General features: G+C 47.2%; 1 protein-coding gene across 2 annotated transcripts in view; it reads left to right on the top strand.

Moving 5' to 3' along the window:
* Positions 1-14919, top strand: part of SORL1 (sortilin related receptor 1) — a 156813-nt gene that overhangs the window by 83699 nt on the left and 58195 nt on the right. For both annotated transcript variants that reach the window (XM_082845306.1, XM_082845307.1), the window contains 6 exons: positions 207-292; positions 3582-3754; positions 4842-4973; positions 7025-7116; positions 8356-8602; positions 9824-9962. In XM_082845306.1, the coding sequence (XP_082701432.1) occupies positions 207-292; positions 3582-3754; positions 4842-4973; positions 7025-7116; positions 8356-8602; positions 9824-9962 (869 nt within the window). The remainder of the gene's footprint in view (positions 1-206; positions 293-3581; positions 3755-4841; positions 4974-7024; positions 7117-8355; positions 8603-9823; positions 9963-14919) is intronic.

Below are 14919 nucleotides of genomic sequence, written 5' to 3'. Positions count from 1 at the left end.
GTGAAACTCTCGCCTGGGACAGTGCTCCAAATTGTCTGTGCTGCCTCATTTATTTACAGGCAGAAGCAATTCAGAATGATTCAATTCCTTCTTCTTGCTGTATAGGAAGATGAATAGATAAGCTGTATTGTCCATGGATGGGTAGATGTTCCTTTATGACTATTCTTTGATGTTTCTGACCTCTTACTCTTGGTGGGGGGTGACAGCTATCGGAAGATTTCTGGGGACACCTGCAGTGGAGGAGATGTTGAAGTACGCCTGGAAGGAGAGCTGGTGCCGTGTCCTTTGGCAGGTGAGACGTGGTTTCTTCCCTTTGTCTTGTCGAGACATTGTTGAAGCATTCCCGTGATCTCACCTGGCTCTTCAAACTTCCTGGAGAGAAAGGATGGGTATCTCAGAGCTCCCCTTTCCCCCTAAGCATGGTATCCAAACAACATTTATTTATAACCTTATGTTTTTATAGGAATGGAAGACATTTTCGGAGGGAAATCCCTTTCGTTCATTGAAAAATATTTATTTGGCATCTGTTGTATTCTAGGCGTGGGGGGCCGAGGGCACCCTTAGGCCTTCTGTGTGTTCCGTGATCCGTTTGTTTGTCACAGAAGGAGACTCATGGCTTTCTGGGAAATAGCTAAGTGATCTATCTTAATTTTTATAACAATAATTATGACTAATATCTTAATGGAATTTTACACATTTTAATGTACTTTTCCATGCGTTATCAGTTTAGTCCTTAAAACTACCCAGTGAAGCAGATATTATTATTATCTCCATTTTTTTTTTTTTTTAATATGAGGAAGTGTGTTCAGAGGAGAGAGTTAAACAATTTATTTGAGGTCACACGTCTGGTGAGTGACAGAGCTAGAATTCAGACTCTAAGCCTCATGCTCTTGCTTGGCCATCACTCAAGTGGCACGTGAGCGTCATTCCCATTCTTTGAGGTGATCACGTGCGTGCTCATTGGGGGAAACTTTTGCAGCAAGTGCACATGCTATAAAGGTATAATGTGTTCCAAACATTTCAAGTTGATTTGGTGGTGATAGCAGATGTGGAGGTATTTGTAATATAGACGTGAAATGATGATACCTTAACGAAGAGCTAATCTCTTAGCATCTTTCCTTTCTTTGCTCCGTTTCTAGTCTTTTTCATGTAGGGCTTCTCTTCCCTCTGAGCCCTCCCTCCTGCTCACGCCTCTCGGGGAAGGTGCGTGACTGGAGCTGGCTCCACTGGTGGTGGTGGCGTCTGATGGAACAGACATCAGCGCCAAAGGAAGCCTGAGTGAACAGCCTCGCCCTCCGTGGGCAGGGAAGAGCAGCCCTCTCCTTCGCTCACTGCTCGCCAGTTTGCCCTGGTGTTTTACATGCTAAGCTCATTAGTCCCTTAATTTAATCTTCCATCATTACTGAGTAATTAACATCCCTCACTGTGGAGACTTCAAAACAACATGGCTTCCGCAGATTCCCACAAATGAGCAGATAATATTCAAACAGTCCCCTCACGAGAGCTGTTATTGATGAGGGCTTGGGTGAGCAGGGTTTGAGTGATCGCTCTTAAGGGGCTGGAGTAGGTACTTTGGTAATAAATATTTCTGAAGGTAATTCAGCGAGGGGCAAAACAGTTTGTTTAAAACTGTCTAAACTGGTAGGAAAGCTATTTTCTCTTCTGATAGGAGAAGATAGAATAGGGAAGGAAGTGGAAAAGTCTCATTTGTAGTCTAGGCCACCTCCTAAATGTGTTTTTTTTTTTTTGTAAAGCATGGAATAGAAGGCAGGGATGTACCAAGAAAGGAAAAGATGGTTTTATAGGACTAATGTGGAACCGTCATATGTTTGCAAAGATGAGGTAATCTGGTCGTCTGGAAGGATTTTTAAAAGTGAAGTAATTTTTCTTCCTTTGAGATTAGGGTAATAATGCACATCTCTAGGCTGGGCTCATGTATGGCTGGGATTTACCGAGAATTCTAGTTCTTTTTTAAGTTAAGAATTGCACACAAAATTCTGTCTGTTCCTCTACACCCAATCCTAAGGCAGGTGTTTCAGGACTCAGACTCTACTCAAAAGGCACTAGTTGGTTAGAAGGAAAAAAAAAAAACCCAAAGCAACAGAATGAGGTTTCTAGATGGTAGAGAGATGTGGGGTGAAGGGCTTGCTGCTGTGAATGTGTCTCCGCATCTCCACGTGGCAGCTGCCATGAGAATCCTTGATTCCAATGTCATTTACAAGCTCGGCACTTTTCATCTTGACTATTCCGTCCCCTGGGAATTACAGTGGGAAGGTTTTCTTGCAAACCAAAGGGAGGGGTTTGTTATCATGTGGTGGTGGCTTAGATACTTTTGAAGTGAAGTAATACTGAAGGAAAAGAAGGCAAATTTACCTTTGGTAAAAAATAGTAGGTAGATTTACATTTTGGGGGTGCATTATCTGTATTGAAGCCTTTATAAAGCAGAGGTGGCTAGGACATGTTAACTCGTTGAATGAATGGGATGAGAGAGAGCAAACAACCACAGTCACCGTGCAGGCATGCAGCAGAGGGATCCAGATTTGCAACTTGGTCCCAGATGTAACATATTGTCACAACGGATGCCTCAGGTAGGGATGCAGGTGTGTTGCTCATCTCCATTCCCTTGGAACAATCTGGATGTTTTCCAGGCTGTTCCCTAAGTGGAAGAGACAGAGCACCAGCTCTTCCCGTTCCTAGTTGTCTGACGTTAAGTCAGTCTCGTAAGCACCCTGGGCTTCTATTTCTATGTCTTGAAAAATGGCACCATTGGTGTTACACCATTGGGTGTTAAAACATAGACTCTGGATCCAGACCCTCCGAGTTCAAGTCTTGGTTCTGCCCCTTACTAGTTGTGTGACCTTGAGTGGGTTACTTAACCTCTTTGCTCTCAGTTTTCTTATTTGTAAAATGAAGTTAATAGTAGTTCTTCCTTTATACAGTTGTTACTGGGATCAGACAATGCCTGGTACATAGTATGTATGTTGTGTAAGTATTTAAGTAGAAATAGAATCTTTGTGATGATTGTGTTGTAAAACGTTTTGTAGGTGGCCAAGGATGTATTATTGCTTTGAAAATATAGTAGGGTGATACAATTGCTCTGTGTCATTGTGAACAATATTGAATGGGTGAGTAAATAGATTAGGAAACTTAGCTGTAAGTCTTCAGCGACTTGGGGTCTTTAGTCAACAAGATTACGATGCCACGTGATGCAGTCCTGTGACAAGGAGGAACGTGCTGATTGGTGTAATTATTTTGTCGAGTGTGACCAAAACTTTTGGGCCGAGCTCTGAAGAATAGCTATTGGAGCATGACTACCGGAGAGAATCTAGATTTTTTAAAAATGTAGCAAGTAGACACTTTGCAGAGGAAACAGAGATTCACGGGAGTTTAAGAAACTTGCCCAAGGCAGAAATGTGATTCCTTCACCCACCTTCTAAGTCTGGATTCCTACGGTCTCACTTGACCCACGCCATGTGCAGTGGCTCTGAGGTTTATGGGTGAGAAACAAGAGGGTCAGACGTGCGAGGACCCGTTCAGCATCCCCAGGTCCAGCCCCCTGTCGTCTTTGTGTGTCTGTGCAGAGGAGAACGAGTTCATCCTGTACGCCATGCGCAAGTCCATCCACCGCTACGACTTGACCTCCGGAGCCACCGAGCAGTTGCCTCTCACCGGGCTGCGGGCAGCGGTGGCCCTGGACTTCGACTATGACCGCAACTGCTTGTATTGGTCCGACCTGGCCTTGGACATCATCCAGGTGCGTCCACTCTGGGTCTGCTCGCGGGGGCTGTGCCTCGTGACTGCCCAGTCCTGGTAAGCTTCTTGCAGAGTGGCCCGAGGAGATGGGTATTGGAGGTTTTTAAGTTGTAACTCCTCTCAGGGCCAACGGAGGACACTTTTCAGTTTTCTGTTTTAGTATGTTCTTTCCCTACCTACCTCTGTCCTTGTAGGAAGGACAGAGGGAGCCGCCAGTCTGTGGTATTGCTTATAAGCGAGGTCTCCCTTTACCTGCTGGACAGCGTTTAGGATTCGGTGTGTAGCACTATGAGTCCCTCCCTATCGTACGCACTGCCTCGTTAGCGTCCTTCTTTCCGAGCCGTGATATAGTAACACTTGACTTCTCCATAGTTCACGTAATTATCCATTTCAGCTATTCTGAGCACGGTCAAGAACCAGGAAGTAAGCTGTGAAGGTCACCATGCAGGCCAGATAGATGGCCATACACTCAGACCCATGCATTTTAAAGGAGAGCTATTTGATATTTATTCATTGCTTATTTGATCCTTTTAGAAAAGCAATTCCAGCAAGTTTTATCTGGACTTCCAACCCAACAGAAATTTTACAGGGCCCGGGTATCCGAAGGGTTTGGTGGGGGGGTGGCAGTGACTACTGCCCGTTACTGTCCCAGCGATAGCACCTGATGGCTAGGAGCCTCCTGAGGGAGGAAAGACTTTTTATAAAAAGCAGACACAGGATTTAAAAAAGAACAGCAGTCTGGTTTCGTTTATTTTAAAAGCAGACAGACTTATGCATTTTGGTCATCTCCACCTCATTATTGTGATACAGCACAGCTCAGTGACCGGTGTTCATGATGATAATACAAGGTGATATAAAAGATTCAGTTCTGTTTAGTTATTCTGCTTCAAACAGGAAGCCATAATCCATTTTAGAAATGCTTTTATCAAAAACCAGCTTCATGCATCCGGAACACTTAACGAATATAAAACATCTCCGCCCTCCCCCTTCAAGCCAATTGAATAAGTGGCTTCCCATCGAAGGGGCTGATTTGGCTGGAGGTCATTTGAACATTTCACACCGTTTCTTCTTTCTTTCTTTCTCATCAGCGCCTCTGTTTGAACGGGAGTGCAGGGCAAGAGGTGATCGTCAGTTCTGGCCTGGAGACAGTGGAAGCCTTGGCTTTTGAACCCCTCAGCCAGTTACTTTACTGGGTGGATTCTGGCTTCAAAAAGATTGAGGTATGTCCTTAATTATGCAAGCAGGGGAGCCCCTGGGCTGGGAGCCAGATTTGACACAGAAGCAGGAGCCAGTGTGTCTCATTCCTCTGGAGATTCCCTGAGAAATGCAGAGAATGGAGGTCCCGTGTGCGAACAGGGGGCCTGAATCTGTTAAACAGAGATTTCATTAAGATACCTGAATACTTACATTTGGGCTAGCAGAAGCATAGAGTAGTAACAGCAATGATGATAATGATACCGTCGCGTTCTTACAATGCTAGAACAGTCACACTCGAGTATTATGCTGTCAATTAGCATAATGAAGATAATATCGTGATTATTATCATAATATCATTGTTATTAATGATGAGATACCCTGTTGGAACCACTTTGCATGAATCATTTGATTCACTTCTCACGGCCACCCTGTAAGGTAGGTGCTCTCGTATCCTCACTTCACCTGTCTGCACCTGAGCTCCGCAGGGCACTGGGAGGGTAAGAAGTCATGGTCTCCTAGGCATATGCTCAACCCCTGCATGTTCCTGCTGAGGCAGTGGGGCGCTGCCTCCGCACCTCTTTATACTGATTTCACTGGGGAGACATGACTTGTGGTTTACTGGAAGGCACAGTAGAAGCAGAGAGACCCAGAGAGTTGGGGGAAGTTACATGACAAAAGCCACAAACTCGAGAGACAGACCTGGGTTCAGTCTTTTTTTTTTGCGGTACGCGGGCCTCTCACTGTTGTGGCTTCTTCCATTGCGGAGCACAGGCTCCGGACGCGCAGGCTCAGCGGCCATGGCTCACGGGCCCAGCCGCTCCGCGGCATGTGGGATCTTCCCGGACCGGGGCACAAACCCGCGTCCCCTGCATCGGCAGGCGGACTCTCAACCACTGCACCACCAGGGAAGCCCTGGGTTCAGTCTTTATTCTAGTAGCTAAGTGACTCGGGCAAGTTTCTCATCCCCTCTAAGCTTCAGTTTCTTCATCTGTAAGGTGAGGATTCCTTTATCCATTCAGCCATTTGACAAGTGCTGTTTCCGGGCACACTTCGTGCCAGGTATGGTTTTAGGTCATGATGATACAGCAGGAGGCAAGACACACAGGTCCCTGTGCTGAGAGAGGTTAGGTTTTAGTGGAGCAAGCAAAATAATGAAGAAATAAGTCCATCCGTCCTATTGGTGCCACGTGCTGCAAAGAACATCAAATGGGGCAATGTGACTGTGTGACTGGGGAGAGGGAGTGTCTTGGAAGGGACATCTGAGCTGAGCCCTGATCGAGGAGGGGATCACTGGAGTGTTCCCCTCACAGGGCGGTTGAGAGAACGGGATGGAGAGATGCACAGTGCCGGGCACACACTGAGCGGTGCGTCGGTGGTCTTCTTATTACTCTTCCGCTCCTTTTTTTAATTGAGTGTGGTCAGCGCTCTGCTAGAAGGGTGCAGCTAAAGCTTCAGTGTCCACACGCGTCCACAGTGTACAACTGAAATACGGTGTGTGAAATGGTGTAAGAGTGGCTGCCCCTGGATCAAGGCGGCTCAGAAGGGTCAGCAGAGCCGGTGGGCCTGGGGGTGGATCTGGTGGTAGCAGACGGGAGCAGGTATGTCAGGCTTGGGGAACCATGAGAAGATCAGCCTCCCTGAAGTTGTAGGAGCCTGTGTGGAGGAGAGAATGTGGAGAGAGCAGTCTGTGGAGGCTCTTAAACGGCAAGGCGGTGACGTTGAGAATTTGTTTTGTGGACAAAGCAGAGCCATGGGTGGCTTTGGAGCTTGGAGCAGCGGAGGCGGGTGGAGTTAGTAAACACACAGTGAGCACTTACTTCGTGCAGGTCATCAAGCCCCCAGAACTGGGGGCACAGGTGGCGCTGGCTCCGCTGTCAGACTGTGTGAGAATTGTCACCTGAGCCAGAGGAGGGAAGAACTCATTCTGGCTGGAGGTCAGGGCAGGTTTCCAGATCAGTCTGTAGGGGAATCAGGCGGCCATAAAGGGACCCATCTGTAGGAGGGAGCCAAGTAGGAAACTTCGCAATGTTTAAGGAGCTCAGACCCATCTTGGCCTTTTCCCCTCCTTTGTCAGGTGGGGAATCCAGATGGCGACTTCCGACTCACGATTGTCAATTCCTCTGTGCTTGACCGGCCCAGGGCTCTGGTCCTCGTGCCCCAAGACGGGTAAGTGTGGTCCCAAAGGAAATCTGTGTGTGTCCAATGCTGCAACAGACAGATTCTCATGGAAAGGCAAACTGCTGGACAGAAACTTGTTTCTAATGATTGTGGTTGAAATAATCTATGACCTGCAAGTCTTGGAACCATGACTTAGTCATCCTGGGCAGCTAACTCCATCCCCTTTCCATTAGCAAGCATCAGAATCTCTGAAGGCACCCAGATGTCTCACAGCTGTGGGGTGTTTCTCTAACAAAAGGTAGTATTAAAAGTCTCTCTGGACATAGTCAGGCCCACATAGTTGGATATTGTAGGGAGTCTTTATCTTGAGTTTAACGTGTGATACACACATTTAACCCCTTGCTGCTTTTCTCTGCCCCCCAGCTTGTGTTTTCTTACCAGCAATTTGTATGCACTTGGGAAATGCAGAGGTGCTTTTTATTAATTTATTATTAACTTAAGGAAACAGAGCTAAAAGGGAAATTCTGGATGAGGCTTTGTAGCATTTATGATTGAGAATTAGATCGATTTTTAAAAGAAAATTCTGAAAATAAGATACGCATTTGATTAAAAATATTAAAAGAGAGTAGAAGTTTATGAAATGAAAAATATTTGTTTCCTCCATTCTCTTAACTCTTCACCCTCACATTTCCTAGGGGTAATCATTGTTAACAGTTTCTTGGTTAAGAGTTATCATTCAGAGTTTATTTTTACCCATGTACACGTGTATGCCCTTTAAACACAGACACACAGACACACACACACACAGACACACACACACATGCGTATCAGAAAGGATTATAGGATATTTACTATTCTGCATGTTTTAAAAATATTTAATATGGTTTGAAGATTGTTGTATGTGAGCACATGTAGATCTTTGGACATCATAATATTCTTTTGTGTGTACCGTAATGTATCACTTTATAGGTTAACATTTTTGTGTGTATACATGTATATGCACCTAAATATATATGTGTTTACACACCTATATATATATTTTTGGCTAGTATGAACAATGCTGTGATGAATGTCTTTGTACATTGTCTTTGCATAACTTGATGATACCATAGATAAATTCCAATAAAAGAATTTGTGGGTCAAGTAATTAAGTGGCTTTACCTATTAGAATTAGAGATTATAACAGTGCTGAACTAACTGGCTGAATGCTTGTCTCTTTGGAGCAGTTTTTGAGCTCCCATTTCCCCAGTTCTGATGGGATGTGTGCTCTTCCCCGGTTTTGGCCAGGGTGATGTTCTGGACCGACTGGGGGGACCTGAGGCCTGGCATTTACCGGAGCAACATGGATGGTTCGGCTGCCTATCGTCTTGTGTCGGAGGACGTGAAGTGGCCCAATGGCATCACCGTGGACGAGCGGTGGATCTACTGGACGGATGCCTACCTGGACTGCATCGAGCGGATCACCTTCAGTGGCCAGCAGCGCTCCGTCATCCTGGACAACCTCCCACACCCCTACGCCATTGCTGTCTTTAAGGTGGGACCTCACCTGCTCCAGCATTGGGCAACCTGTCAGTGTCTGTGAGGAGCAGACTGAAGTGCAGAGCCTGCTGTCACCGGGTTTTTGCAGAGATGCTTATCTAACCTAGAAACTCAGCACATTTCTGAATTGGAGGCAGTTTCTTTCTGCCCATAGGGGGGGATGCCAGACAGAGCTGCCAGGGATCCAGGATGCTCACTGTTCACCTTTCAAAAGTTTGAGGTTGCATCCCATGAAAAGTCCTGGCTTGCCTTTCAGTATCGGTAGCCTCATTTTGGCTCTGTGTCTTTTTTTTTTTTTTTTTTTTTGTGATACGCGGGCCTCTCACTGTTGTGGCCTCTCCCGTTGCGGAGCACAGGCTCCGGACGCGCAGGCTCAGCGGCCATGGCTCACGGGCCCAGCCGCTCTGCGGCATGTGGGATCTTCCCGGACGAGGGCACGAACCCGTGTCCCCTGCATCAGCAGGCAGACTCTCAACCACTGCACCACCAGGGAAGCTCTCTGTGTCTTTTTTTAAAATTTTTTATTTTTTGGCTGCATTGGGTCTTCGTTGCTGCACGCGGGCTTTCTCTAGTTGCAGTGAGCAGGGGCTACTCGTCATTGCGGTGCGCGGGCTTCTCATTGTGGTGACTTCTCTTGTTGCGGAACATGAGCTGTAGGTGTGCGGGCTTCAGTAGTTGCAGCACATGGGCTCAGTAGTTGTGGCATGTGGGCTTAGTTGCTACACAGCATGTGGGATCTTCCTGGACCAGGGATCGAACCCCTGTCCCCTGCATTGGCAGGCAGATTCTTAACCACTGCGTCCCCAGGGAAGTCCCTGGCTCTGTGTCTTGGTCTCTTGTGAGGTTTGCTCTCTTCATTCCCTGATGTCTTGAGATGATCCCTGTCCCACCTCTGCCTCCTGGAGGTGGCCTGTCACTTGTGCTTCGACTCTAGAACACAAAATGGTTGTTCAGATTTTCTACGGAAGGGTTCAACTTGTGGTCAAACTTATCGGATGCTTATCGGATAGTTTCTTTGGGGTAGTTCCTTCAGTGTGGATGGTTGGTGAGGTTTGGATAAAATCACTGACCCTTGCATTTAAGTCAGATCTTGATCAGGCTGATCATTCAGCCAGTGAATGTTAGGTGTCCACTGCACGATGGAGCTCTTGGTCTGAATGAGGGTCCAGAAAAAAAGACAGAAGAGCTGACTGACGAACAAAGGTTTTCTTTTTAGAATGACATCTACTGGGACGACTGGTCACAGCTCAGCATATTCCGAGCTTCCAAATACAGTGGGTCTGAGATGGCGATTCTGGCGAACCGGCTCACGGGGCCCATGGACCTGAAGATTTTCTACCGGGGGAAAACAACCGGTAAGGCAGCATCTCCTCCTTAATCTCCGTCGAGTTGATCTCTTGCAAGGGGCTGGGTGTGGGCAGTCTCTGATCAAGCAGGATCTGGCAGCCTGTCATGACATGTGCATTATTTAATTTCTTCCTATGACATCTTACTTTCTTTTCTAATGATACACAAACAGCTGGAAGACAGCATGTTTTTGCCTGCCTGGAACGCTGGTGCTCGGTGGGTAAATGACACCCTCCTCCTGCCTTTGGCCCCTGACTGATGGGTGGTGTGGCTTCTGTTGCAGCTGGAGAGGCCCAGTGTGCACTTAATCCCCGCTTGGCACCCTGACAGGGAGCGATGCTGTGCTGGGTGCATAGCTTCCGACAGGAGTCCCGTCTTCTCTGGTTGCTCAGATGACCAGTTGCTCATTGAGCCCTACTTCCCTCGCAATGTGAGATCTAGTTATATGATGACTTAATTCGCTTGTCCCCACTGTGAAACTCTAAACCCCATGAAGAAGGAGATTCTGTCTTTGTTTTTGCTCAGTAATCTTACCAATGACCAGCACTCAGTAGCTGCTCAATTCATACTTGTTGAAAGAAGAAGGGATGGGGGTGGGGAGTGTTGCTGGTGGGTGTAGAGAACGGGTGTATGGAAGACTGTGGGCTGAGGCTTCAAGGACTGCTGCAAGGCTCTGACTGGGTGGTCCTGGGGTCCGAGACTCTTCAGTAGGATACCTTCTTCCTTACTGCACGGCCCTTGCCCCTTGTTTATCTCCCAACCATACTGTTGATTCTAGAGGAGGGGGATCTGGGTACTCCCCAGAAGAATAGTCCGTTTAAGAAGAGCCCTCCTTATCTCAGCAGGATTAAGTAGCATCCTGGGTCTGCTGACTCTCCTTTATTGACAGACTGCTAGGTTTCCTGTTTTGAACTAGAACATTGATATTGTCTTGTGGTTTTTGGCTGGCCCTGTGCTAAGAGAAAATTGACAAGGGGAAATAATACGGTTATAGATATCATTGCTATCCTTCGGGGACTAATGAAGAGAGCATGAAAACACGCTTGGAAAACTGTAAAGTATCCTAGAAATGGAAGTCTGCATTATTGTTACGTCTTCACAGCTGACCCGTGAGGTGGGCAGGGCTGGTATTATGGTCCATGGTTTCTAGATTAGGGAACAAAATCTCAGATGTGAATTAGCTTTCCCAAAGACCCCTCCCTTGTTTAGGAGCTGGGCTTTTGTTCAGTTCTGCCACAAGACGAAGAAGTCACATTCTTTCTTAGAGGAGGTGCCTGTTTTGAAATAGGACAGAGAGACAAAATACAAAAAAAGCACGCGCGCACACACACACACACGCGCGCGCACACACACACACGCGTGCACGCGCGCACACACACACACACGCGTGCACACACGCGCACACACGCGCGCGCGCACACACACGCACACACACACACTCTCTCTCAAAGACAAAAGAAGAAAAAGATTAAAAAAAAAAAAAGAATGAAATAAGGAGAGAGAAAGGAATCATGCTTTCCAGCTCCAGGGGCTGTAATCTCAGGGCCTTTGACGGAGGACACCCAGCCCTACTGATCCGCCCCGCTGGCAAGCCGAGGGAATTCTCAGCACTTCTTCCAGTTACCTCCCCGTCCTGAAAAGCAGGTCTGCATTTTGACATGTGCTTGTCAGCATGTGTTGGCTGCGCACACAGCCTCAGCTCCTGCAACCCTGTGTTCCGATGGACCTGTAAACCCCGGTTCCCACCCCGAGTCTCGGCCGGTCACTTCATCCCAGCTGCCATGCGGTCACTGCTGTGACCCCGGAGCTACTCTGGCTAGTTTAAAGGAAGGTGACTCTTTGGGACATAACGGGGGAAATCATGGCCTGTCTCCTGCTTCCCGGGGACCTCCTGCCCGCAGGCACAGGGCCAGTGAAGCCAGTTTGTCATGTCTCAGGCCGGTTTGGGTTAAATCAAAGCATTTGCGGTGGCACCTGGCTGCCAGCACTGCCTGTGTGCAGTGGGTGCCTCTTGGCCTTGAACTTGTTTGCTCAATCCTGTCTGCTTTGTCAGACACTGAGAGTATTACAAGTTCATGACAGGTAGTGGCAATCCCTGGTGCCAGTCGAGCTTTATCAACTTTGTTGTCTCCTCCTAACACACACAGGACTTTGTACTAGCCATGTGTAAAGTGATAACGGCATTTACTCTCAGGGATTTTGCTGTGTCATAAGCACCACACTGACTTGCTCAATGGGCTTGTATAATCTCAGTTAACCTTCCCCAAGTCCATGCGTATTATTATTCCCATTTTATAGATGAGAATGTGGAAGTCAGGTTCTGTACCTTTTCTCCATCACACATTTAGTAAGTGGTGAGAATTTGAACCGTGGCCTAGTTGACTTCAAAGCTTGAACTTCAATGAAACCATCAGGCTCTGTACCGTCTGTGATCTGTTGTTGGATTAGCAGTGCCGTGGGATACAACAGTGATCGAGAAATACTAGATTTTGATTGATTCTTGTTTAGGATAAGAATTTTGTTCACTTGCAAAGTGTCTGTTTGGGATATTTGGTTATAAACAGATGCATTTTTTTTGTCTTTATACCTGGCTGTTTTTTACACAGCGTTACTGGAATTAACTCTTCATAAAGAGTGTTTTTTCCTTAAAACAGCTTACTTTGCAAGGCTATTAATGTATGCAACTGATGCTGTAATGGGTTAAAATATTTTGGAGTTCTTTGAATTCTCCTTCAGAGCCGGCAGTAAGCACGTGCTTCTCAGTATCTATAATGAAGGCAGATATTTATTATGTGGGGTGGATTTGATAATTGTCAAGTATGTAGATCGTTAAGCGAGATAATAGCAATTTTGGCTCCTAAACTGGTTCTGGGGGAGTTTTCCAAAGAGGAAATCTAACAATGTTCTGACTACGCCTAGTGAAGACACTGTGGGGCTAAGTGTTTGGTCTTCTAAAGGAACATCTTTGGAGATGAAGGCTGTCAGCTGTCCACTCTTCACATTGCCCACCTTGCCCACAAAAGGCTGTGGCATCCTGGGTGAGGGGTCTCTAGCTGTGTTGTAGTGGAACTCTGCTGAATCCTCCTTCTGTGCTCTCCCGGGTTCTCTGTAACTAGAACTCCCGTTTTCTGTACTGTGGCTTTGGACCTGCCCACACACTCCTGCCCTGCCTAACTCTTGGGGTCAGTGACTTGCCTGCCTAGGTTGGGGTTTGTCCTTGGCCCTGCCTCTCGGGCTGCAGATTCATTCAAGTCTGTTGAGACCAATCTCCTGAATTACCGCATCTCCCTTTGGGCACTGTACTTTCACCTCTTGCTTCTTTGGGTGGGAACGTTTGCCCTGCACGGGAAAATGTCAGTTGTGTTATTTTTACAGACACGACCCATGTGAAAATACTCCTGTCGTTGAGTAGTTTTCAAATACTCTGTTATTCAATTTCTTGTAACATCAAACAGTACAGCATCCTTTGAATACAAAGAACATGTTCCAGAACCCCAGATGGGGTTGTTTTCGTTCCTGGCAGCTCAACATTCCCTCCTGCAGCCCACGGCAGGTGTATTTGAGATAAAGGGACAGTGTCTGCCCACGGAACAGATGAGCGGGAGCTGGCTTCCGGCATTTCTGCTCCAGTCAGCAGGTTATTCACTATGATAATCCAGCCTATAGGTTGATGGAGTCACTTGCAAACCCCTTTTGAATGTTTCATCATACAGGTCTCCCCCTGTGGATGTGTGTCTTTTATCTACTTGGTAATGCCTTGTGCTCTTGTATCCTTAGCACGAAAGCAATGCTGTTGCTGTACCATGGGGGTTTTTATCTTTATGTGTAATACCAGTGAAACACCGATGAGGTGCCAACACCTCCAAGGCTTCTGAGTGTGTCATCACCCATCTGAGTACTGATTGTCATTCATGAACCCTGTTTCCCAGCCAGAGGCCAGCAGAGGCGTGGCCTAGCTCAGATCTTGGCTGGCTGGAAACCGGTTACTTGGATTTCCTTCCGGTGGGGTTCTCTGTCCACGAGATGGCACAGCTGCAGAATCTCTATCAGTTGAGTTTTATCCAAGCATTTATGGATCTTTTTCCCGGTTTTGGTGATGGGTAGTCACAGGCAAAAGGAAAAAATACATTTCTGAATTTACGTGGCTTTCACGTTGCTTTATAGTCGCATCGTATTTTCAGTTGTTAGGAAATGGTTATGGGTCCTCTGTCTCCTTCCCAGAAAGACGTGGAGGGTAGAAAACACCTTTTCCATCCCTGCCCATCCACAGAAGTCCTCCCCTGAGGGCACAGCGGAGGATTGTGTGGACTCTAGCTGGCACTCTCTTTGCAAAGCTAAACCAGAGAAGAGATTGGAAATAGTGGGCTAGATCAACAGTGACTGGTCCTTATGTGGGTTCATTGCATTTGGATTTATTGCCTGATGGGTCTCTGGTTGGTTCCTCATTGAGCTCAGCAGCTGTGTCCTGGCACAAAGGAATTGAGAAGGGCAGGCCCAGATTTTTGTCCGAGCTCTGTCGTTTCTCAGGTGTATGTTCTAATTAAGGGCTTTTGGGTCACAAGGTATAGTAAACTCGCTCAGGCTAACTCAAGTGAAAAGTGCTGTGGAAAGAATGAAGGGGGGCTAGGAAGGAACCCAATATAGGAGGTGCAGGTGCGCCAATGGGGACTGGGGCTGGGCCTGGCAAAGCCGTCCTCCCTCCCCCTCCCTGTTCCCTCGTCCTGGTGTCATCCTTTCTTCTCTCCCTAAGTCGGCTTCGTCCTCCTGACGCTGCAGACTGATCCTACCTGCACGGCTCTGATTTGTACAGGTTTTGGCTTGCCCTGCAGCACCTGTGATGCCCTGCATCACCTGTGACACCCATGGGGCATGACTCTCCTCCCGGATCCAGCTCCCCACCTACCCTGTGGTGTCTCAGCGTCCTGATTTCAGATTCCCAGGAGGACCGGTGGGTGCCTGGCTTGG

The sequence above is a fragment of the Leucopleurus acutus genome (genome assembly GCF_964270905.1).
Source record: "Leucopleurus acutus genome assembly, chromosome: 8".
Taxonomy (NCBI): domain Eukaryota; kingdom Metazoa; phylum Chordata; class Mammalia; order Artiodactyla; family Delphinidae; genus Leucopleurus; species Leucopleurus acutus.
This window is presented reverse-complemented; position numbering and strand designations above follow the sequence as displayed.